Source organism: Temnothorax nylanderi, unplaced genomic scaffold (genome assembly GCF_030848795.1).
Source record: "Temnothorax nylanderi isolate EJ_2023f unplaced genomic scaffold, tnyl_v1.0 TNYL_tig0006_pilon, whole genome shotgun sequence".
In the NCBI taxonomy this organism is placed as follows: domain Eukaryota; kingdom Metazoa; phylum Arthropoda; class Insecta; order Hymenoptera; family Formicidae; genus Temnothorax; species Temnothorax nylanderi.
The window spans coordinates 1,793,776-1,818,529 of NW_027249068.1; the positions used below are offsets into that span (position 1 = coordinate 1,793,776).

General features: G+C 41.1%; 1 protein-coding gene across 1 annotated transcript in view; it reads right to left on the bottom strand.

Moving 5' to 3' along the window:
• LOC139778407 (uncharacterized) overlaps window positions 1–24,754 on the bottom strand; it is a 58,825-nt gene that overhangs the window by 1,788 nt on the left and 32,283 nt on the right. The window contains exons 2-12 of the mRNA XM_071716325.1: window positions 16,188–16,413; window positions 8,033–8,187; window positions 2,799–2,993; window positions 2,351–2,457; window positions 2,063–2,229; window positions 1,758–1,913; window positions 1,515–1,582; window positions 1,093–1,188; window positions 784–945; window positions 273–470; window positions 66–167 (exon numbers count right to left, since the gene is read on the bottom strand). Of these exons, the coding sequence (XP_071572426.1) occupies window positions 66–167; window positions 273–470; window positions 784–945; window positions 1,093–1,188; window positions 1,515–1,582; window positions 1,758–1,913; window positions 2,063–2,229; window positions 2,351–2,457; window positions 2,799–2,993; window positions 8,033–8,187; window positions 16,188–16,413 (1,632 nt within the window). The remainder of the gene's footprint in view (window positions 1–65; window positions 168–272; window positions 471–783; window positions 946–1,092; window positions 1,189–1,514; window positions 1,583–1,757; window positions 1,914–2,062; window positions 2,230–2,350; window positions 2,458–2,798; window positions 2,994–8,032; window positions 8,188–16,187; window positions 16,414–24,754) is intronic.

A 24,754-nucleotide genomic window follows, 5' to 3' on the forward strand; every position in this document is an offset into this window, starting at 1 on the left:
AATCATAAATTGGATAATAGATTATAAAATTCATTTAACTTCATTCATTTATCTGACTAACTTACCCGATAGTCTCGATCGTGGGGTCGTAATCCTCATTACTGGATTGTGAGGAGTCGGTCTCATCGGAGTTGGCGCAGGACTCGGTGAATTCCCGTAACATTGTCCTTAAATAACATCGTCATAATGTAGAAGTGCAGAATAGTTCACGTTAGAAATATGAATGCCTCAATAAGTGCGCCTCATAAGGATGCTTTCGTAAGAGCGCTTACCCTTTTTGTAAAGACGCATCCCTTGCGTTTTAGGATCTATATTTCGTATGCAATGGTCGCCTGCTTCCTTGATATATATCTCCTCGTCGTTAACGATCAAGCCCACGAAGCACTCATTCGTAGCGGTGTCATTTCTCATAGTATAGGTATACATCACGCCTTTCTCTTCCCATTGTCCCAAGCATAGATATGTCCGTTCTAAAAATAGCGAATAAAAGCGTTTTGCAGAAAAATAAACATTTTATACAAATAATGATAACAATATGTAAGTAAACATATAACTTTTCTAATTAAATTGCTTGAAATATAAAATTTATTTAATTACTAAAATTTAGATCAAAATCGACTAAAAGTAGCCAAATTAAATAACATCATAATCTTTAAAAAAAAAATGTAACTACGTCAAATTGCGTAATTACATTTTTCGAGCAATTTATAATTGCACTATTTTTTATTTCCTTTTAATATTTTTTTCTATTTTCTTTATATTTTTTTATAATTGTATGCATACCTTCGTACAGCTCCCCGGATTCGCAATCGCTCACTTTAAAATACATTATTTCGGGAGTGTTACAGTTGCTGCTCAATTCGGCACACATTCCCGACAGATCTGTTATCATTCCTGTGTATCGGCCCGTAATTGGACAGGGCGACTCCACAACACGTTCGACACCTTAAATATGATTAAAATATCAAATAACTGGGTGCGTTTTAAAAGTATGCAATTCATTATTATAGAGTCTTATCTAGAAAGATAAAGCGCTTATGAAGATGCACGGACGACTTATGAAAGTGTTGTAAAGCATATATTTCAACTTACGTGCTTGAGTCATCCACACCGGTCTATCGAGATTGGGATCGTCACACAAATTGTTCGGGACAAATTGATCATAAACTCCTGGATGCAAGATCTTTCCTGCGTGTGATATTATTTCTATTATTGCGCGACTATACTGGAGACCCGTAAAAACCGAAATGCAATAAAGATGAACAGAGATTAATGAAAAACAGGAAACAATAAAGATTTTTTATATATTCAAACTCAAGTTTCAGGTTATTATTATTATTTTGATTACTCTTTCTATTTACTTATAAATGTTACACTACTTCGATTTTATTTAACCAGACATTTTTATTCTTGAAAACTCTTTAAATATTAAATTAAGTTCTTGATGAAGCGTTAGCAATAATAAAGTCGCTATGTAATGAAGAATTATACGGTATAGTTGATATAGGAATTACCTAACGTAAACTCCAGTACATTTTCGCTGCGCTGCCTCATCATTAAGCACACAAAAACAGCGTGCTCACTGAAATTAAAAGTAAATGCTCATTTCACTTTCACTATCAATTAAATAATATTTTAAGACACAAGAACGTTATATAAACTGTAGGAATAAGCTTATTTTTCTAGTCTTATATTTATCAACTTTCTTTCAATAAAATGTATTCGTTATAAACTGCGCGATCAAATTAATTGCTCACCATTGATCTCTAGAGTACACGATATAACGGCCAGTCTCCTCGTTTGACTCCACCGTGATGAAGGTATAACTACTGTAGCCATTGATATCGGTGAAAGTCATAGTTCCATTAACTATCAGAGACTCCTCCCACACCCCCTGCGCCCACTTCGGGAATCTAACAATATTATTAGAAACATATCGATTATTGCAAGTATTTTACAAATATTAATTAAAAAAAAAAACATTTTTATCCAATAGCTGCAAGAATGAAATTGTCTGACGATAGATTAAAGATTAAACGATCGTAAAATTCAGCATACTCACGTGGCAACATGAGTCATGACGTATTCCGGCACTTTTTTCTGATTTAGACTCTTGCTCAAAATCAAAGTCTCGTATCCATTAGTTGAATTATCTAAATTCTGCGTGCAGCTCGAGTCACTGCTGAATGCCATGTAAGTTTTCCCTCTTTTGTTATCAGTATGATATAGCTGAAAGTTGCGTTTTACTTATCACAAACTGTTATTAATAATGTTATATGTAAAGTGTGTATGATAGCAATTGAATTATTTCATTGCTGTTTTATGAGAGATTATTTATTACGTAACGCACCCCGCATCTATATTGAGGCCTGCCATCATTGGCGTTGTTGTCCCAGAGCGCAAAATATTTAGAATCATTTGGTCCAGACCAACTGCCTAAACAATTGTACGTGAGATCTGCTGAAACGAGATTAATCATGTGTTCCAATAATCTCTAAGAAAGCTGCAGTTTCTTTATCGTCGTTTCGTGTTGTACAAATCAATTAATAGCAATATGTATCAACTGTTTTATTTACTGATAATAGATAATTTAAATGAATACATACTTATTCGCTCTAATTTATGAAATAATTGATCGCAGTTAATTTTACTGCTCAAATATTTAAAGATAAATTTCTTCAAAAATATAAATTGTTTCTCAAATATTTACTACGCTTGTTAACGTATATGTACTTTATTTCGTATTTGTTATATCAACGTTAATGCAATCACGAAAAAATTGAGGAAAGAAGACTCACCGTGCGCCTTGAAGTTACATCGTTTGAATTTAAAATGTAAGATCGATCCATCCGGACAATTATTGAACTCGGAGGAGAACGTGTTGCACTCAAACGAGATCGCGGAATTATTGTTGATGGTGTATTTGAAGTGATAAAGACCGGTGATGGGGCAGTATTCATTCCGCATCGCTGAACCGTCGATTTCTTTCGTTCCTGTTGGCAGAAAAACCAAGAATAATTTATTCATTGAACCCTACGATTATATATATATATATATTTTTTTGATCTATATATTTTTCCATATATTCATTCATATTCGAGGGTGGTTCAAATATAAACAGGAATGTAGTTCATTTTCCCAGCCTGTAGTAAATCAATCTGTGTTGCCGTGCATGTTGTGACACGTTCAGACAGGCCTCACCTTGCAGGCCTTAACAATCCGCGTCTTCATCAGTGACGTCATCAGTGAGACGTTGTCACGATGACTGAGCGAGCAGTGCCAAGTAGTGTTGCGCAACGAATAATTATCAAATTTTCTCACGAACAAAGGGGTCAATCCTTCTAAACTTTTTACCAGACTTCAAACAATGAATGTCGGTCCAAGACAAGAGTGTACGATTGAGCAAAATTTTCATTTTAAGAAGGGAGAAATCGTGTGGAAAATGAACCTCACGCTCGGCGACCAAGAACTTCTGTAAATCCCGACAACATTGTTCCATCGTTCTGAAAGCTTCCAGACAACAAGTGTATTGCAGTCGAGGGGGATTATGAAAAGTAGTATGTAAAAAATTCCAATGATGTTGTTGTACATAACATGATAAAAACAAATTCCCGTTTATATATATTTTTTCTTCAACACAGATATGTATATATGTATTAAATTTAATTATATATAAAATTTGAAATTAGAATACAACTTAAGAGCTCAAGAAATATTAATAAAATACAATCATTGTGCTGTTTAGAATCACGCTCGATTTGAGCGATTCTCTCACTTTTTATTAGAGAACACGTTTGAACATGATCACGTGAGATCGGGTTTTCCATGAATCGAGATTAAAGGATGAAAGCTGAAGGTTACCTTTATCCCCACGGAAATCCTTTCGAAATAATCCCTACGTTTTTCGTCAGAGATACAAAGAGACGCGATCTATCAGCAGGAAGTAGCTGAAATTCCACACCACGTTTTCACCTAAAAGCTTCGGCTTTCTTCAATCGTCCTTAAATCATTTTTGTCGTCTTCCCACCGCCGCGTCGTGACGATAATACAAAAGGAATAGAAAGGAAAGCATCGGCGGAGACTTCGAAAATGTTGGACATTTTCACGGAAAGGAAATAACGATTTAATAATTACATAAATATAATCTCAACGTTTTTTTGTTTTTGTTTTCCAAGTTTTCGAGTCAGTAATTTCGTCTCAAAGCTTCTTTTAACACCCTCAAGAGAATAACTTCAAAGAAAGATGATTGGACTTCAAAAGCGGTTAAAATAACAAATCCTACAAATAAATATTATTTCTTCACAGAATCTTTCCTTTCTTCTCTTTTCGCTTTCTCATGATTATATATCTTGCGAAAATGAAAGAAAAGAAAAGAAAACAGTAAGAATTTACTTTCCGAAATGTTCTTCCTCTGGACCACCTTGCAGTATAGACCCTCCAGACTTTATCTGCTTATTGTACTTGCCGCAGAGGGAGGAAGGCGGATGGTGCTCGCAGTAAAAGTCTCCGTATTTTGCTGTCTCGCCATTCGTATAATAAGGACAATTTACGATTCATATAATTACAGAGTCGGTTGATGCGTTTAAACAAACCGTCTTAAACCCGGGATTAACTGTCGTCCACTTATCTCGACAAAATTTATTCCCTCCTCTCCCCCTTCCCCGTATTTCGCGTGGCAAGTAATCCCGCCGTCATCACGATACTGTACACGTCCGTTCTGTGCTTCTTCCCGCTCGACTTTCCGCTCCTGTAATTGCGAGCAGCCGTATATTGCCGGGATCGAAACGAACGAACGAACGAACGACCATGATTCTCTTATCCTCGTCTTCGACCTGCCTCGCGTCGAATCGCGCGCTGCTACCTACTCCTCGCAAAACAGCTCGAAAGGATGGACGCGAGGAAAAAGCGATATTGAGTTAACTCTTAACTGCGAGTTTCTTCAGCTGTTATACGCTCTACAATGCCGTTCTAAACTTAGAAGTTCTACGAGAGAGATGAAGCTGTGGTTTTTTTACGAGACATGAAATAGAATGGTGTATAAGTCATAATTGCTTTCGAACTGAAGGAAGTAAAAGGATACTTGAAAATACCTGATGCGTAACTCTTTGTCAGCTAAGTTACTGCAGTACTTTTTATAGCCCTATAAATAGAAAGATTACAACTGCATATTACGTTCAAGCAATTATGCATTATATATGTCAGAGTATTATTTTATTTTTTATCTCGATTTAGCATTTCTCCTACAAAGATTGAAATATGACATTTGCAATATAAATAAAATTATTCGTTTTCGATAATTTCGCAATAACTGAGGAATGGTATTTAAAAAAAGAATCAAAATGCGTTATATTTTCACAAGAGATGCGTAAAACTAAAAAGTTGACACAATATACGAAGTTATCTGTATCTAATTGGAAATGCCACACGTTTTGTAATTTTTATTGTTCAGACGACATGGCGACGTTGGCGTCGGCCAAACAACACGATATAATTTGGCGAAACAATAGAGCCCGCAAGATATTTCTTTTTCCTTTATTGGCGAACATTGTGGTGTACCGTCCCTCGCTTATACCATACCACGACAGAACGATTAGGACAAGGACCTTTTGGAAGCAGGCCACTCCCACGCTTCCGACGAATACCTGACGATACTGGTTGCTGCGTGTACCACGACCACAGGGAAAGAAAAAGGGAAACAGGAATGGAACACGACAAAGATTGGATGGGAATGCAAGAAGTCATTTCGTATCTCCTCGGCGTTCTCTCTTCCGAAACGCTCCTCTATTATTTTCGAACGGTCTCAGAATATTTGCCAGAAATATAAAGAAGCGTCGCGAATTATTATACAATAATTATAATACAATAATAATAATCCAAAAATTGATTATTGAAGTAAAGTAAAAATATATTCTTATTCTTGAATATTTTCTTCAAAGCAAATTCTTTTGACAATTACGTACTTGAGAAATTATTGTTATTACAAGAATAAAAATGAATCAAACTGGGAAAACTTCAAAGAAAGATCGTTTCAAAATCAGAAAGAAGGTAATTATTGCCGCGTGTTCTTCGATTGCGAGTAAACCCTTTTTTTCCCAATTAACTTTAACTTCTTCCTCCAGGCTGAAAAAGATATCGATACCAGCGTGTTTTCGTGAGCAAATTCAGCAGATGCGAATTCTTTACACGTCGGCGATTGCCCGTTGTCTGTCCGGTCTTTTTACCGAGGCCGTTCCTGAATCCTTTTCCAGGGCCCCGAGAGAGAATCACTGAAACGCTTCACGCACGGACGTTCGATTACGTTCTTCCGCCGGACCACCGGCTCGGGTTTTCGGTTCCCGTAAAGCTTCTCGCGTGCAGCGACACGGATCAAAGCGTGAAACCGGGATTATGAACGGAATCAAGCTCGGCGCCGATCGGCCGTCTCGATTGCGTCGCGAGGACAGGTGCGCAGATTCCTGAGAGCCGCCACAGGTGAACGCGCGCGTGATAATGCACCGGAAGTCGAGGAATCGACGTTAATCGAGTAATCTTCATTAGGGAAATAATAACGATCAAAACGCGAATAATGTGCACGCTGCTATGCGTTAATGTACGAAAATTCTTATTGTCTTAAGAGCGCAAGTAGTGTTAAATGGTAAAACTTTACAATTCTTTACAATTGCTTTGCTAATGTCTCCTGTGCGCAAAACTTTTTTTTACTAATCCTCGATAAAGTTAAAACAGTTTACATTTTTAAATTCAACGAGATTCACCCATGTGAAAAAATGTCAGAGTAAAGAATTATTTTATATCGAATGTCAATTTATATACATAATATTTGTATAGTAGTTTTTTTTATATTTATATATATATATATATTAAATATAATTTTATAATATATATATATTTATATATATTTAAATATAAATTTATATATATAAATTTCGGGATTCTTTCTCGTTTGTCAATGGTGTCCCTACATCGTCAAGTGAGAATGGAATTTCCGCTGTTTCGCGCAATCTTCAAATATTAGCGCGTCCTCGCCACCGCGGACCTTCCCCGTCCGTATAAATGATTATGCAAACGGCCCAATCATCCTTAAGAGCGTTTTAATTGATACGCGCGTGAGAAACTCACGCGGCGTGTGCGTTCTGCACGCGACATGCGTGCCGTGCGTTTTTTTTTTCTGTTTTGCGCGACGCGAAGCCTATTGTTCCCGCGTCGTTACGCAAACCTCATTGCTTCCTCCCGACCGCTCCGCGGTCAATTAACGCTAATTATCGAGGACTACTAATTTGCTGGGGAGTACGCCGAACTTCATTCCTCCGTGCGCGAAGGTCACATCGTAATTCGTCCGTCCGATAAACCGGAAGCCCGCGAATTCCTCGAGTACGATAATACGCACGCCTCGCGCGTAAGTAATGCGCAAGAATGGCGAGTAAGTAATTTGTTTCGCTCAAACTCGCGTTGCCGCCCTGTTGTCCTATCGCGTGTCTTATAATATTTTTTTTAGCAGAGAAAAAAGCACGCGAGAAATTGAGACAGATATAATTCACGTTTGACCAATTTTGTGAATATTTTTTAATAGAAATAAAGTAAAGAATCTCTTGGTATGGGAGAAGTGCTGAAGATGATACGAAAAAATTTATATATCTCTATTGTTACAATCTCTTCCTGTATTTATTTCATTATTTCTGTTTCATATTACATTTATCTATTCTTAATACTGCTTTGCTATTTCTCTGTCTGATAGAAATAATGTTAGCGTTAGAAACTTATATTTTCACGCTTCATTTCTTCGGCAAGCAAGCGAGACATACAATATGATCAAAGTTCGCTTGGCAAGTACAAAAAGTCTCGCATTAGCAATAATCCGACTTGCTTAAGCGTGGGAAAAAGGCAAGATTATCCAACTAGATCGCCCTGCATTTCATGCATAAGGTCGTATTCATTATCGCAAGTATGGCTCATATTTAGCTCGGTGTACGTCATAGGTCGCGGTCTCTGCCTCGGGAGTAAATAATCGGGAGAAATCCGGCTTTTTTCTACTTACGGTATAGGATTGAAGTGGAGTTCAGGGCGCCACAGGAGGCCAAGGCGGCCGACTCGTATATGTAACACTTGTTGATAGCTTCCGAGAACACCTCAATGACGTTCCGCGATCTCCGCAGCAGCCGGAAACACCGTATACAATCTTTGTCGTCGTTCCTGCACCAAACGAATGCCATAAATTACATTAGCAGAATCATAATTTCGTAATTTACGTGACGTACTATTATAACGCACGTTTTCTCACGTTCCATATTTTGCTAGGCAAACAGAAAATAATTAAGGCCTTTTATTTGATATCATCTTTTATTATCGCAATTTTTTAGACATGAGCGTTAAACGCCTTGATATGTCTGAGTCCAGATTAAGATCTAGGTTGAGATTTCGCTGAAGAAATCAACTGAAGAATATCTGAAATTGACTGACGAATGGAATTCTGTTATTTTCAAGTTCGAGGTACAATTTTCCAAAACATTATTTATATTCTTTTCTCAATTTACAATCCGTGAATTATATATATCGAGGATTAATCATGATCGCAAAGGATATACGACCACAGTATGATATTCTATGTATGTAATATCCGTGCCGCGTCGGCTTGCGCGCCTATAATCGCAGGTGGAAACGCAACATTACTTGCGGAATTTACGCCGCGCCAATCCCGGGACCGTGGGGAAATTGGAAAATCAATAAGGGCTGAATTGCGGCCGGGGAAAAACTTAACTGTGGGGCATAATGACGACCTGACGCCGTTAATATAGACTGTATCGTCAACAAGATAATGATAATCGCGCTTCAATAATTACGTTATTACAAAATTACACGAATGAAAAATAATAAAGTCTAAAAAAACAATGAATAATGAGCCCCGCTTCTGTCAGATTCCTTATTCAATCAACGCAATTGGAATCTGCAACTTGCGCTTTGAGTTTCAAAAAAAAATCGAGTGTTCCGCCTTCATTATTTTCAATTAGGATTACATTTATAATTTCAGATTAAGTCAAGGCTTCGAGGTCCTTGATACATTAAAAATAATGTTAATTTATATCTGTAAAAATTGAAAATTACTGTCTCTTCATAAAAACACGTTGCGACGCGAAGAAATGACATCTCTGCGAGACGCGCGCGTAGCAAACGACGCCAATGGAGGCGGCATCGTAAAATACTGATCTCCTATCAGCATTTTAATATTTGTGCTTCCTCTCCTTGAGATTTACGAATTTCTCACGAAATAAAGATACGCTGACATAAGATAGCGCTAATAGCGGTATAATGGCGACGCGATAGCGTCTCGATTAGAGTACTATTAGTCCTTTCGTGACGAGTCTCTCGTGATTTAACACTCGGCTTACCCTGGCGCAGGAAGTGGACAATGACAACTACAAAAAAGAAAAGAAAAGAAAAGGACAAGGACCTTCTTGTTCCGCGCGATGCCAACGATTCGGAGAAGCGACACGCGATATCTCGAGACCAAATTAGAGACGCGAGAGATCTTGCCGGAGAGCATGTTGAAAACTATAAAGTAGACATAATAAATAACGATATGTCAAAACCTTTCTCGGTCGATTTTAAACTCTTCGAGCTATCTACAGCTGGAACTTGTCGCACCATTGAGACATCGTGCATATCGCCGAAGTTGACTGAAAATATTGACTTTCGAAGAGATGGTATTTAAAGATAGATAAAAAGAAGAGCAAATAAAGTAAAGAAGAAAGAATGAGCGAGATAAAGGTTTACGTTGTGATCGTCTGAGAAAATTCGTTTTGTGGAAACGAGCAACTTTTGTGCAAGATTATAATGGGAACTAGTACGGGGGAGGGGGCAGAGAAAGGGGGGACACACATTTTATCATCGCGTCGCGCTATCATGGTCGCTATCTACTCGCTTTTCACACACGATTACGAAAATGACAGTGGTTGCGGAGGAGTCATTTGTTCAACAGTATCTAGCGTGTGTACCGTGTATTCGCGCAACGATAGCCGTCACAGTGAAGATGTGATTTAAATAATTGTGAGCTATTAGGGTAACTACATAGGCGCGCATCCGAAGGCGGATATTTGCGTTATAAAGGGTTACGCGCCGTGGAATGTTGTTCAAAGTTCAGTGTTGTACGTAAAAACTAATATAATGATCCCATCTTAATTATATAATAAAGACCTAACACAGTCCTAACATCCATATTTCAAATTATCCTGACACACGTAATTTTGCATCTGTCAATGAATTTTCCTCTGCTCTTATACACATCACACTTATTTTATATACGTGTACATATATATGTAAATTAATATAATGATCCTAATTTATATACATAATGAAGACCTGCTTTCCATATTTCAAATTATCCCGAGACCATAATTCTACATCCGTCAATGGATTTTCTTCCGCTCCTTATACGATATATTTATTTTCTTGCGGCTTTACACGAGCGCGAAAGATCTTACGCATTAACATAATAACGTTATAAGTATCTCGATCGATTTTCCGACCCAGTGAGCACAGAATAGCGCGCAATGACACCGGGATAAGAATCGACGCGGCTGCCGTGCCTCTCGACCGTCCGCGTGCAAGTGCACGCGCGCGAGAGTTTACAACGTCGTCGCATACCTGCGCGTATATAATTGTACCTCCGAGGCAATAGCTGTCACGCCGATATTACGCAACCCTGTGGGAACGCGCCGGGCGTGCGGGCCCGTTTATCGTCGGTCGCGTGGTCACCGGACCTCCACCGTACATGTATTAGGATCTCGTTCTCGCGCGAAGCGGTCTCGGAAACCCTCCAGATATTATTCGCCAACTGGAATGTCACACGATAGCTTTTGCCCATACGCGGAGCAACTCACGCGCGCTCTGAATTCGGAGTATTCGCCGCGATACACCCGTTCTAATGGTGTCGTTCTATTTCTCGCTCACTGGCACAGCTGCTGCGAATTGCTTAAGAATCGTTAAAGCAGGGAATCAGATGCGTAACACGTTTATTTCCCGACCGGTTATTTTCACCGAATGCAGCAGACAGAGCAAAGAATAAGATTAAAAAATGCAAATTCTTCAGCTTCCTGTGTCTTTAATTAATAGTAAAACGATAGAGACATTTTATTTAAAAGAAGTGTGTATTTTAAATTTATGTCGAGTATAAGTTTGGGCTGAAATTTATTTTCTTTTCCATCGACCTCTGTTTCATGCAACCGTGATATCTTTTATCTTTCACCTTTGCCTCCCCCCCTTCGATGTAGTTTCTTCTTATAATAGTGTCCGTCTTATCTCACGTTCCGGATCGGTTGGTTACTTATCAGGATAATAAGCTATACTTAGATTTCGCTATAAATAGCCTGCGGAACGTTATTAATTAACGCGCCACCGCTAACTTTTGTGTTCCGTAACGCGATCGAAGCGGCAGAATTTGCATAAAAACGAATTACAATTCAGACCGCATGCAAATCCGGCCGCGCCGCGCCGTTCGCGAAACAAGTTTAAGACACAAGAGCGAAGGACGCGATAACTCGGTCTTCCTTATCGTTTATTACCCGCTTCGGAAGCGTCTGGGTTTTACAGTCGTTTGTAACGCCGCACTTTATTTTGCATCGTCTATCGAATTACGCACGATCGGAATTCACTCTCCGCGGAACTGTAATCCGACCGCGATATCCCACTGACCCGAAATGTAAATCGCGTATTGCACTCGAGTCGAATTTGCATAACGGCGCATGCACTGCACACGGCTGGTCTCACACGAGCGACAACAAATCGTCGCACGGACGAACTGTATACTACAAAAAAAAAAAAAGAAAATGTAATTTCGCACGAAGAAACTGTTATTTAACATCCCATTGTGATAGCCGCATTAGAGGTGGCATTAAAAAGGCATTTCTCGTGGACAGTCGCGTCGTTTCTCCCGCGAGGTGGCTTTCCGAGCGAGTCCGTTTGTTGCAGTTTCATTAATGACCGATTCAATTGTCAACGGCGACGGAATCCGGGGGACCCCGCGCCACGCAATTAGAGTGACAAATGGGTCGCCGTGTGGTGCCAGCGCTGAGCGCGGCGCGAGGAACGTGCGGCTCGTCGTCCTCTCGGCGCGGACACCCCAGAGGAGTGTTCGCTCGTCGCGTCGTCAACGACGCTCGGAGAACACGGAGGTTGGGATACATGGAAACTGGAGGAGAGGCCACACCACCTTCGGCTAGTCACTCCTCCGTCTTCACGGAGATTAATGGTGGAAGATGGTATGCAACGAAAGAGAGAGAGAGAGAGAGAGAGAGAGGAATGGGCCCTGTGTTCTATCCGATCGCCCAAGGTAGGGCCCGTTCAGCTCACACTAGAGACCCTATAGCTCACACGAGCTTACATCCCCGGCGACGATATATTCTCTTCCGATGCCGTTTCTTATAGACATAGCGACTGTTATGCCGTGAAACACGCATAAGCGTACATTATACCGGACGCTTCACGAACGAACATCCATGAGTGTCCTTTTAACCGGAACATCATCTGTAAGATAATAAACGATTTTCGAAGAAAAGTCGCCTTCTCCCCTTCCTCGTGGAGAAACGACAAATTTTTACAAATCTGGAAATAAATACAGAAAATAATAGGCTCTAAATTTTACCTTCTTGCTTCTTACAGATAAGAGTGTTATCTCGCTTTAAGAGACAGTTCGTATTTACAGATGCACAGGATCTGTGATCTTAAAGTAAGATATAAGTAATTTTTGTGCGAAGTCGTGCTTTAAATAACGCATCTCCTCTCTCTCTCTCTCTCTCTCTCTCTCTCTCTCTCTCTCTCTCTCTCTCTCTCTCTCTCTCTCTCTCTCTCTCTTTCTCTCAATATTAACTATGCAAGCTGGATCTGCGGTATACCTTTATAGTGAAACCGATTAAGCGGACCAGCTCGCCGTTAATATTTCATCGCGCATTCGCTGGCGATTCTCGCGAGGAAATTGTTGCGGCGGATGCGAAATACGGCGATCTCACCAGGGAAATCATTACGGGCTACCGCGAGCTTAGAGAGACAATTTAAGCGAATTCTGCATACAGCTTTTACGCGCGTTGCTTGTCACGCCGGCAAGTTATTGCGCGCACCGCGATTATTGTTAATAGCTGCGGGCTGGTCGGCTATCCTCGCAGGACGCGCATATAAACGTCGCCATCATTTAAATATACGCGTAACGACACTGCTCCGTAAAAGTCGCGGGGAGAGCCGCGCGATCGATTAAGCGCGACGAAGGTGTAAAAATGCAGGGCAATTAAGCAGCGATCGAATCTCGAGCAATTAGCGAGTCGCCTCGGAGTGATACTAGTTTGTTGATTACAGTCATTTACATGTCATTTTCTTAGCAAATTTATGGCACTCTCTATTTGTGAATTTGTCCCTGCAATAAATCCTTCGGGAAAGATAATGCGATGCGTCACTGGTGAATTACTCAACTAATTAGCGACAAATAGGAGATCGGATTTATGGTAATTATCGCACAGACAATTATTGAAAGACAAACGATTTATTACGCTTGTTTTTATTTCATGTCTTTGTTCTTGTTCGATTCAATCTATGAGCTTAATTGATGCATGACGCTGAACGGAATCGAAATAAAAATTTTCCAGATTGTAAATGCAATAATAACAATGAGAAGTAACGAGACAATCGGAGATATGATTTCTCGGAATATGGCGCGATAGCTTGTTAACGATTCAACGTGAATCGCGAAGTATATGATCGTCTCTAGAGAAGAAGAAGAAGAAGAAAAAGAAGAAGAAGAAGAAGAAGAAGAAGAAGGGGTGGGCTCTCACGTGTATGCCAATTTATGCATACTTGGTCGGACAACACCCACATTGCTTCGTGAGCGTTCAGATGCATCGGAGAGCTATCGATTGGCGCGACGAGGATCTCGGGCTTTAAATTTCTATGTGAGACACAGTATTGAAATCATACAAAATCGAATTTTTTTAATAGCGGGACAATTTTTAACTATTTCTTCCAATTTGTCTTTCCAAAATGCAGGATAACAATCAGAAAGTTGCAGAAACAGCTGTTATTTTATGATGAGTGGACAGAAAAAAATATATAATTACTATATTGCATTTTTACAAACCTATAGATATAAATTTTTTGCATCATGTGCTAATAAAAATAACGGGTTTCTTCTTGCGGAGTAACGTTTAATTAATTTCATTCTGTCCGTTTATTGCAAAATGATAATTATTTTATTTCAACAACTTTTCCCGATTATCACCTTGCATATAGACATGTACAAGATCTTGTTTAATTAAAGCACTCATGAATTGATAAGAAAGCGTATAATAATTTTACAAAACTGCTCACAGATTCTTCGCACTTTGGTTTTTAGATCAACTTCAATATTTAATAAATCCAACAGGATTACAAGATACCTTTGGAAAGGGTGTAATGCCGAAAAGGGTATAATGTTGAAGCTACACCGATTTGGGGCGAGGCAAACGCACGTTTCGCCATTTCCTTTTCGTTTTATGGCTCTCGTCCTCTTTCTGAAATTAGCCCGGGCTCGCGCGCGATACGCGCGCGACACGAGTGTCTGCGTCTGGTGCCGTCTCGAGAGCCGGCTATTTTCGCTCCAGACGAGTCGTAGACGTCGCGGCATCCCCGGAGACACATCGGCAGGCTAATTTCACCTTAACCCCTTCACACCCTTTCCATTTCCCGTGACGACAATATCCCACTGTCGTATTCGTCGGCGAATTTTTGCCTCTTTGGTAGGAAAAGAGCCCGTCTCTCCCTACGCGCGAACAATCCATCGACATTCTACCGTCTAGACTTCGAGCGACTCATATAGAAATCAGTAAAAGTCACGCGTTTTTCTTACGACTCTAAATGTTTCGTCGAATTTCGGGTCTTAGCAAAAATTAGATATTATTATTGCGCGCCATTGTTGTTACATATAATTTACGTATCTTAATAATATGTATATCAGACTTATAGATCGAATTGTAAAATAATTCGTACTCTCGTGAAACTTTAAATTTAAAAATACATCGTATTTAAATATATTATAAGATTTAAAGTACCGTACATTTAAAGAAAGAGATTAGTTTCATAGATATATTATATATATTATTATTATTATTTAAATGCGCATCTTGAGATATGATAGCTACTATCATACTATAATTCGAAAATCTCACATAATCTTAGCATTAGACACTCTTAGGCAATGCAACGCGCCAGAGCACTTCAGATGTTAACAAGAATGCGAGAAGATTCTAGACGAGAGATTTAACATAATTAGACACGCGCGTAGCGACGAGTACCGCATTTCTTTCAACACTGTTTCACACTGTGCCCCGTTAACTGCATTTACATGTGCGACAAGCGCCGTAGATATGACGGCATTCTAGTTGCAAGTGCATCGTTCTGTGAATACACCGTTACTCTTAATTGTGAGTCGAGTATCTCGACTTACCTCGGTGCCGTCGCCCCCCGAACGTTCCGGCCAGCTCCGTTCTATCTCGTTGCCGGTAACTCAAAACTTTTGATATTTACGGCGCCGCCGCTTTTGAACTTTTATGCGTCTGTAAACTTTCGCAACAATCGTTCACGGCTTTTAAGAGTTTAACGCTTCCGGCGTGGAGATTTTAACGCGTGAGGTTGATAAAGATGAAAAAAAATACATCGCCTCATGCCACTCATGCGATAATTCAGTTATACGGGGCGTGCGAAAAGGCGCAGAATCGAAGTTGTGAGAGCCGCAAATAAACTGAACGGTAAAATGCAGATAAAAAAGAAGTAATGCTGCTAAAGATAGTAATGGGAGGTAAAAGATAAATTATATATACATCGAATAATCAGAGATCACCATTTATTGCATATTGCGAAAATTCAGTCATCTGCTACTTGTGTAACTAAGTCTTAAATTAAAATTCTAAACGTTTACGCTCTTAAAGTCTGATATGTTAATTACATATCTCTCCCATGTTAAATAAAACAAAAAGTTAAACTTTGCATCAAAGAAAAGTTCAATTTAAATACGCTCTTGCTACCCCCATTCTCACGATTTAATCACAGTTCCTGCGTGTAGCGCAAAAGAACCGTTTGCGGACACGACTTCTCTAATCGCTCGCGTATTAAACGCTAACAAGTGGAACCGACACTTTCCTCGATGCAGGAAATGTCCGTGTTTCGTCGAGTTAACTGACCTGTCCATTAGCAGCACATTATCGCCGACCCTCTTGTGGCAGTAGCCCCACACCGGTATCGCGTTGAAGGTGATGTTAATGGTGGAATACTGAATGGGCTCGTTCGCCATGCCCTTTCCGCTCACCTGCGTCACGAATTCGCCCTGGAATTCCGCAGGAAAGTAACAGCCCACCATGAACTGAGGGTCGTAACCTTGAAGGACCTCGCTCGTGATCACAGTGCCGTCTGAAAGGAAGAGGATGAGTCTCTATTAGAGCCTGGTTGTGCAAACTGCCGAGTTTTTCGCGGAAGAGGCAAATGACGAGTCAGTCTTGACGAGAAAGACTTTACAAATTTGTTATATTTAATTTATTTTCAACTTGTCAAAAATAAATCTTAAAGGAATTCTTGATTTTATCATTTTAATCACATAAAATATCATGAATTATGATTTTAAATATACATTCTCTTAGAATAATTATAAAAATATAATGTTTTTAAAATTAAAGCAATTATAAAAATACACCATAATATAGTGCTTTAAGTTGTAGATTGATTATCTACAAAGGCTGCATATTTATTAAAGCAAATTGTTGTGGGATAAATGAACAATTAACCGAGTGAAATGTAACGAATTCTCGTGAATGATGAGGGGGCGTGGGAACGGCCTTAATACCGGCGGCATAACGGATTCCTCAATTAATTTTGATATCGTAGATGACCTTCAAACCGGAGCTACAAGTTCATAACGAGTCTCGTACGAACGCTTGAGTAAATAAAAAAATAAATCGTCCGTGACTATACAGCTGCATGCAGTCCAGTAAACGACTGGTCACAAATAATGCTTCAAATCATTCCAGCGGCAAATTGACGTTAGATTGTGTCACGCGCATTTCAACATCGACAGGTGAAAGATAATCGAAAATTCTGCATTCACACGCTGCATTTACACGGAGGCACTTTCGATTACCACAATACTGATGATTTCTTTAAGGATAATAAACAGTTATGTTCAGTAAATATAGTCATAAAGCATTATCCCGAAGTGCTCGAAATAAAAAAAAAACTCCTAGAAAATATTTAATGTTAAATCATTGAAATTGCAATCGCGGATAGCTACACGCGTGTCAAATTTATTTACGAGAAATTTAAATATACATATTGAAAGAACGATATCTAACAAGGACAACGCCGCGATGTAAAGAGCTGTGGCATGCAGAATTGTAACTACAACAAATTCGTGCTCTGCCACCCGCATGTCATGCATTCAGCAGCCCGTGAAAGGTCATTAACGTTACCACTAATTGTAAGTACTCCCGAGAGACAGGTGCAACGATGACAGGTGGGATCATCTGACAGGGCGAATGCAAAGAGTAATATTACTCGCTTCTTTCTTTTTATACGTGCAAAAGATATATAAGTTACATCTAATCCAACTAATGCGCCAGAAGACATAAAATTATATTCAAAAGTGTTAATTTCTATCATTTCTTCCCAGCGAATCTGAGAATTAAACATACATATACACCTACTTTGTTCTCTTAATGTTCGAGCAATTAAAAAATTTCTCGCTTCCAGATGGCAAAATTTTAACGTATGGATTGAAGGTTTAATAAAATAATCGAGATTGCAGAAGAATCCGCCTTCCCACGACCTCAAAAATCTCGGTGCTCGCGAAAGTGTGTTTTGCGATGTCTCGCGACCTGTCTAGAGCACACACCCGTGAAACACCACGGGGCGCTGATTGAAAAACAGTCGGTGTTACATTTGATAGTCGAGCAAACCGTGTTGTGGTCGGGTCAATTGGTGCGGCGCGGCGGCCGCTCTTTCCACCGTCTTTCTCGTTACAACCAATGTTCGCGCAAAAAGCGCCAGGTAAATTACTTCACCCGGCGATCCGCAGCATAATGGAGGGCAAACCGCGATCGGAGCTCTCGCAGTCCGCGCCACGGTGATTATTAACGAGGACCATTGTGCGTATGCACGTTGCGTCCCGTCCTTTGTGCGACTCGCTGAACCGCGAACATCCTTCGGTTCGCCCGATGGGCCGTGCAACATTGTAATAGGTGGCGGTTTGAAAAACCTGGTCGAAAAGGAAGACGAGAGATTCACGTACACGACGAATAAAACGTATCCATCCCGTTTATTATTATCCCGCGGACTATAATTAACCCCCTCGCGCTAAACGATATCGCGTCGGCGAGAGATATTCCGCGCCCGAGGAAACGCATAGCGTAACGCATAAAGCAAGCGATCTGCGCGCGCGTGCAAAAAGTGATTGGAGCGTGTCGCAAACGCGTAATCAAAGTGACAGAGTGTTTGTCAGAACGTGAAGTAGGTAGGAAATAGAAAGAGCCGCGTTGATTAAATAATTAAACGTTAGTCGACGCTGCGTAGGTAGAGCGAGCTTTAACGATGCAAACAGATAATAACAAACAGGCCCGTCGTATTCCTTATTTAGCTTCAAGGAGGTATTGCCGCAACAGGATTTTCTTTTTTTGAGATTTTTATATTAAATCATTAACCGATTGACGCAGAGGAAATATAATTGTAATTCAAAGCGGAACGTATTGCGCAACTTTCTTGATTGTCGGAGTAAAACGAATCAAAAGAGCGTGCTCTCTTTAACTCTTTCTACAAGCGCGTAGATTCCGGATGTTATTAATTGACCGATAGATAATTAACGTGACGGCATGAAAGCCTCGGGCGCGATGTATGCCGCGCGGCAAAAGAAACAAAAGGCAGACCGAATAAGAAACGGCGGCCGAGCTTATGTCCCTTTCATTAAGGGCCACGAACGACGGAAGCGGGATCAAGTTTTTCCCACAAACCCTCCTCGGCAGCATCTATACGCGTACCTTTGTACACACGTGTTATTTCCCGGCGATTTGCGCGATTAATGCACTTGCGGCGATCAAGCGGCAGTCGAGCGCTCGTCTCGATCCTTTTGCGGTTCTCCGTGATATTCTCGACGGAGAGTTCGCTGAAATTAGATCTTTTTACAAAAAAGAAATTATCCCTCAAAAAATTGGAGCTGAATAGATCCACTTCTTGACCGGTGAATTATATTTCAGCAAGGATCTCTTCTAGAAATTCAGAGATTTACCAAAAGAAGCAACGTTGAAATTAAAAGTTATCGCGAATTAAATCGAGTTACGCCTTTGCTCTAAGGAAACCTCAATAAAATTTCTTCCAGATTCCAGGGGAATTCTGCCCGGCCGATACATACCGCCCAGCATAATAACGCTCGCATACGTAACATTAATTTATCTTGAAGCGTAATTTCCGCCTCTAATGGGCGCCATTAATATGACAGTAGGGTAGGCGGGGAGGAACTGAAGGAAGAAGGGCGAGAAAATCGGTGCGCGCAATCTCGATCGTATTCAATGTCTTCGCATGTTCAAGGGACGTATCCTCCGGGCGACGCGCGGCTCCGTTCCTCAGGGTTGCATTCCTCGCGCGCAACCGCCCGGCCGGCCGGCCAACGACGCGTTGCAATTACTCGAAAGACTTTTTGGTTCCGGTAGGGAGGCGTTTCTCTCATTCTTTCTCGCGTGTATGCGTCCGCGCTCCATCTTATCGCTCCTCTTCATCTGCATAAAGGACGATCAACTGCCCCTCTTACGTGACCTTCATTCCCCTGCTCCGCTCTGCAACCTTACTCGTTCTTCCCCCCCCCCTTTCCTTTGAAACCACCGGTCAGTCGATCCTTAATCTTACGCATCTCGCGACGATACCAGGTGCTCGCGTGCACAGCAGCCTCCCCCCTCAATACATCGGGATTATCGATGGACAGTGGGTAATCGATATCCCATTGCTCTCTTTATAGGTCCTCTCCAATCTTATCTAAAAACCGCGTGCACGTCGCATTATAATTAACGAGCGGGCGTCACGCATCGTCTACCCTTTTACGACGCTCGTGAGAAGTATACCTCGAGATACTCGCTTCCTTTTTTCGTGTCGGGAAAGCACTGCTATATTTGCATAATCCCGAGTAGTGGTGATCCAGTTCTCTATAATGATCGATTGCACAGCATCAATAATTAATAAAGCAGGTATCGCTATACAATTTTCTTAGAAAGGTTTTAGCTGAGATACGAGATAAAATTAAATTACACAGTTCCGCAAACGATAGTTTCTCCTTTGATTTAGATGTTGATTATGATTCTTAGGAGCGTGCTTAGGAGGATACCGTGCTCGACTTTCTCATCCGGGAATGATTTTTTACAATCTTTTATTTCGGTTATTATATATTTTAATTATTAACTCGCCAATATTAGAATCTTTTTCGTTGAAACAAAAGTTTATTCAAGTTTAAGCGTCATTTCGCCATCTATATATTTATTTCAAAGGCTAAATTAACAAAATTTGTATTTTTAATATTAAATAAGTCTATGATGCATTATTCCGAGTATTTTAATTGATCCAAACCGTAGTTTTTTTTTCCTATAATAACGCAACAAAAATCAGCAGTTTCGTTATAAAACTATGCAATAAAAAGTACTTCAATTATAAGCAATAAGATCTTCTCAATTACGAACAAAATGGAGTACCGCTCGCTCGTCAATTCCATTCCCTTTTTCCCGTTCACCTGCCCTTCATCTTCGTCGTGATTACTAGAGATTTTCTTCAATCTTTCCTTCGATGCTGCGCGTTCCTTCGCCGAGCGATTTGAGTTCCATTTCGCGAATTGATACCAGGTGTTCACGTACAGGAGGGTCCTTATAATCCGTACCTCCTCGTGAATTCTTAATGAGCGCGAGAGGCTCGATATGCCGAATGATCACGGTGGAAATTAGAGGCTTACGTCTAGAGAAGACGGGGGACGCAACCATACATTATTTTAAGGAAGGGCTTGTCCCTCCGCGTTATCTCCACCTTTATTGACGATTCTCAGACCAAAAATTTGCAAGACGCGACTTTCTTTTCTAACTGCATTCCCTTTTTAAGTGATCTGCAGAAATCCGCTCTGATCCACCTGATATGAACAATTTTATTATCCTATCCGTAACAAGTTATATATATATATATATATATATATTACGTAATAACACAAAAGAGTACAATTATGCGAAGATTCCTCGGTGATAAAAATTTACTCGCAAAGCGAAATAAAATGCCCCTCGATGTCGCGAGTAATAAAATACGCTCGCGTTCAAGGGTAAAAAATTAACGATCGGAAGATTAGATCGGAGCGACTTGGCGCGAAGATTTCACGATCGTTTATCATGTATCGAACGGATAAATCGACGACCGGGCGGCCTTAAACCTCTCACGTAATAGAAATCGACGAGGCTGAGACTGGATTATGAAATATTGGCGATCGTTGAATCTCACCTTTACGCGTGAATCGGTGGTACCGTTTTTCCTGGCGCGCGGCGCGGGCGTTTCAATCGACAAGTTCGATCCTATCTCGGGGATCTGCGTCGGTCTCGGACGCTCGGCTCGACTCGGCTCGGAAAAGAGAGAACGGTCTTCAAATTGCCCGCAAGATCTACCGGAGGATCGCTTGCACTTTCCATGCATTAGATCGGGAGGTCAGACTTCAAAACCGTGCGAAAGGTGTGGCCCGGCATATCGAGTGCGCACCGCTGTGGCTAAGATTGTTTAATAATGGCTCGAAACGCGAGGTGTGTACGTGTATGTATCCGTGTCGTTTGCTATCACAATTTCACGATGATTTATCGTAGCTGAGGTCTATCATTTCAAAGGCGTAATGATCGAAAGGCCCGCGGCGATGATATGCTAACAATAAGTCACATGAGGGAAAGTTGTATGAAACGTCGAATTTATTTACAAATGTGATTATATCGGAACTTCCGTATCTTTTTACGCGAATGGAATATTAAGAAGGATATCACGTCGAAATGCGATAAAATATAACTTTTTTCCTTAATCTCATTAATTCAATTATAATTTACATATATTATAAATCCTTCTCTGTACTAGCGTAATATTATAAATTATAAATAAATAATAATATTATAAATTATAAATTATAAATTGATACTCATGCATTGTTATTTCAATATAATTTATAAATTTCTATTTCGGATTAATATATTAATAGTTTGTAGATTTAGAAAATAGAACACATCTTTTCATTGCATTATAAAAATGCACAATAGCAAGAGCTCCACTCTGCGCTGTCATTAAATATCACATTCGCTCTTCCATTATACCGGTACAACACGTTTTGTATTTGCGTAGCGTCGGAAAGAACTAAAAGATTATGGTAAAACGATACGGCGACCAGGTCACGTTCCACACTCCCACGTCTCGCGTCATTATCCGCGGCCGAAAGAAAGGCACACACATGCGAAAGAAGACGGGTTGAGCTTAGCTAACAATAAGTCTCTCTTTCTCGGTGACACAGCTTCGATAAATCCCCGGGCGCCGCCGGTTCCGCCGCATAATCGCGGCCCCGTTCCGCGCGGGGACGATTCGAGAAGAGCGCATTCGGGCTAGGCCGGCACTCGCGCCGGCTGAGGACTTCAAAGCCGTGCGAAAGGTGTGGCACGGGGTCCCGGAGTTATGAGGCCTCTCGTGGTTCTCAGGAACCCGAGACCACCGAGTTCGGTCGTACATAATGCGTGGAGGAACGCGCGCGCGCGCGCGCGACGAGCAGGGACGAGCAGAGACGAGCGAGCGCGACGCGACGAGCGAAAGAGGCCGGGCATTACGCCTTCTTCTCCTCTTTCTCCTCTTCATCCTCTTCTTCGTCTTCTTCGTCTTCGTCTTCTTCCTGTCTCGACTCTCGCGTCCAAAGCCTCCTCCCACATACCTGTCTCTGTTTGTCTTACCAACGACCGCTCGTCGATCAGCTGTATTTCGAGAACGCGAGAGCCTCTTTCACCGCTGCTGCCTGGAACGCGAGGCGTTCTAAGCATAATCTCTCGTTTGCGCGTGTCGGGCTGATCCGCGCCGAGCGAGCGAGAGACGTGTTAATCTTTGTGCCTCGGAAACCGGATCATGATTGATTTAACGGCCCTCCTCTTTCACAGCGTCGGTCGTTTAGACTGGATTATCATTCCAATTAAACCCATTGGTAAATATTTAACAGCAAATACCTTTCGCATTGTGTACACATACGATGGAAAGATAAAATTATCAAGGATCGCTCTCTCAGGGAGGCAGTTTTCTCATCTTGCGAGTTACAGTTGAAATTCTCAACTCTCAATTCCCAATTTCCGTACAATTGGCAAATGTATGAAAATAAATTCGAAATAATTTTCTGCGAGGACGCAATTACGAGACGCAAGTCATCCCTATAATTAAACGACGTTGAACGAGTATGATTCGTCGTTTCTTATCAAACAGTCGGAGATGAGACGTAATGAAGAATCTGTCTGAATAACGTCACGCTTATTTAGCAATGATAAAAGTAAGTGCCGCGTTCTCGTGATGCAAACCTGCGCGCGACAGGTTTTATTATGTCTGGAAGATCTCCTATCGGGGCGTATTATCAAGGAAACGGTCGAGCGGCGGCTTCGAGACGGTAAATTTCGCATCTGCGGCCGGATGACATCAGCGTCGAGGTTATCTCGACCGTAAGAATGTGCGGGTGCGAAATCTACGAAGCATCGAGTCTCATGTTGGCTGGTCACCCGAGACTCGCTTCGCGCTGCATCAAGATGCACGGGATAAGCGCGGCGTATGTACCGTGCAGCGAGATCACTACCGTGATTCGCGACCCGTTAATGGGGTGGGCTCTGCACGCCTCGTTTGCTTAAGAAAGTACATGAATTCAGATACAGTTACTAATCGCTGGTCTGACGATGTCAGCGCGAGTCTTACGTTGAAGATAGTCTCGACAGACTTCTGAATACCATACGCTAATGGTGATTGCTTTGAGTCTGTCGTTATCAGAGCGAGGAATTTGCGACGTATCAGGATATTAAATCGCGTAACTTCTTTCAAACTACCTTAGCAGATTTCGTGTCCGAGATAAAATTGCAAGTTTAGAACCGCGCAAAGTGGTATCTCCTGTGGCGTTCACTTTGTAGCGCACGAAAGAAAACGCTCAACGTAACTCGATGCCTACACGCAAAGTTAAACTTTGCAAATTTCGATAATAATATAATTTTTGCGCCCGCGATCCACGTTGTTTCGCGATAAACCAGGATTACGGACGACTCGTAAAAAAAACAATCGAAAGTCGCGCAAAACGGCCGTAACTAGTTTCCGAACACTTTTGAAGTCGAAGGGATCTCGGCGCGAGGCGGAGTAATTCGTGCATGCATAATTCAGGCACATTCTCGTGCGCCCAAGTAGTTCGCCAAGTAGTAGGGAAACGCGATTATACGGGCGTGGAAAGGAAGAAGATGGTATGAATAATCGAAGTGAACCTAAAGGAGAAAGAGGAGAACTCCTCGCATTTACGTTTGTCATCTCGACTTGCGGTTATCGTTAAGGAGAAATGCTAAAGAGATCTACCAGCCGGTTGGTCACTCCCGTGTTGGTCACCTGAGCCCCTGACGAGTCCGTATCAAAGCTCTGCTCACAGATAAAGAGTTATGCACATGCACAGCGCAGAAGGTACAGTGCTTTCCGAAACCAGTTCCCGCATGAGGAGATAATCAAGAAT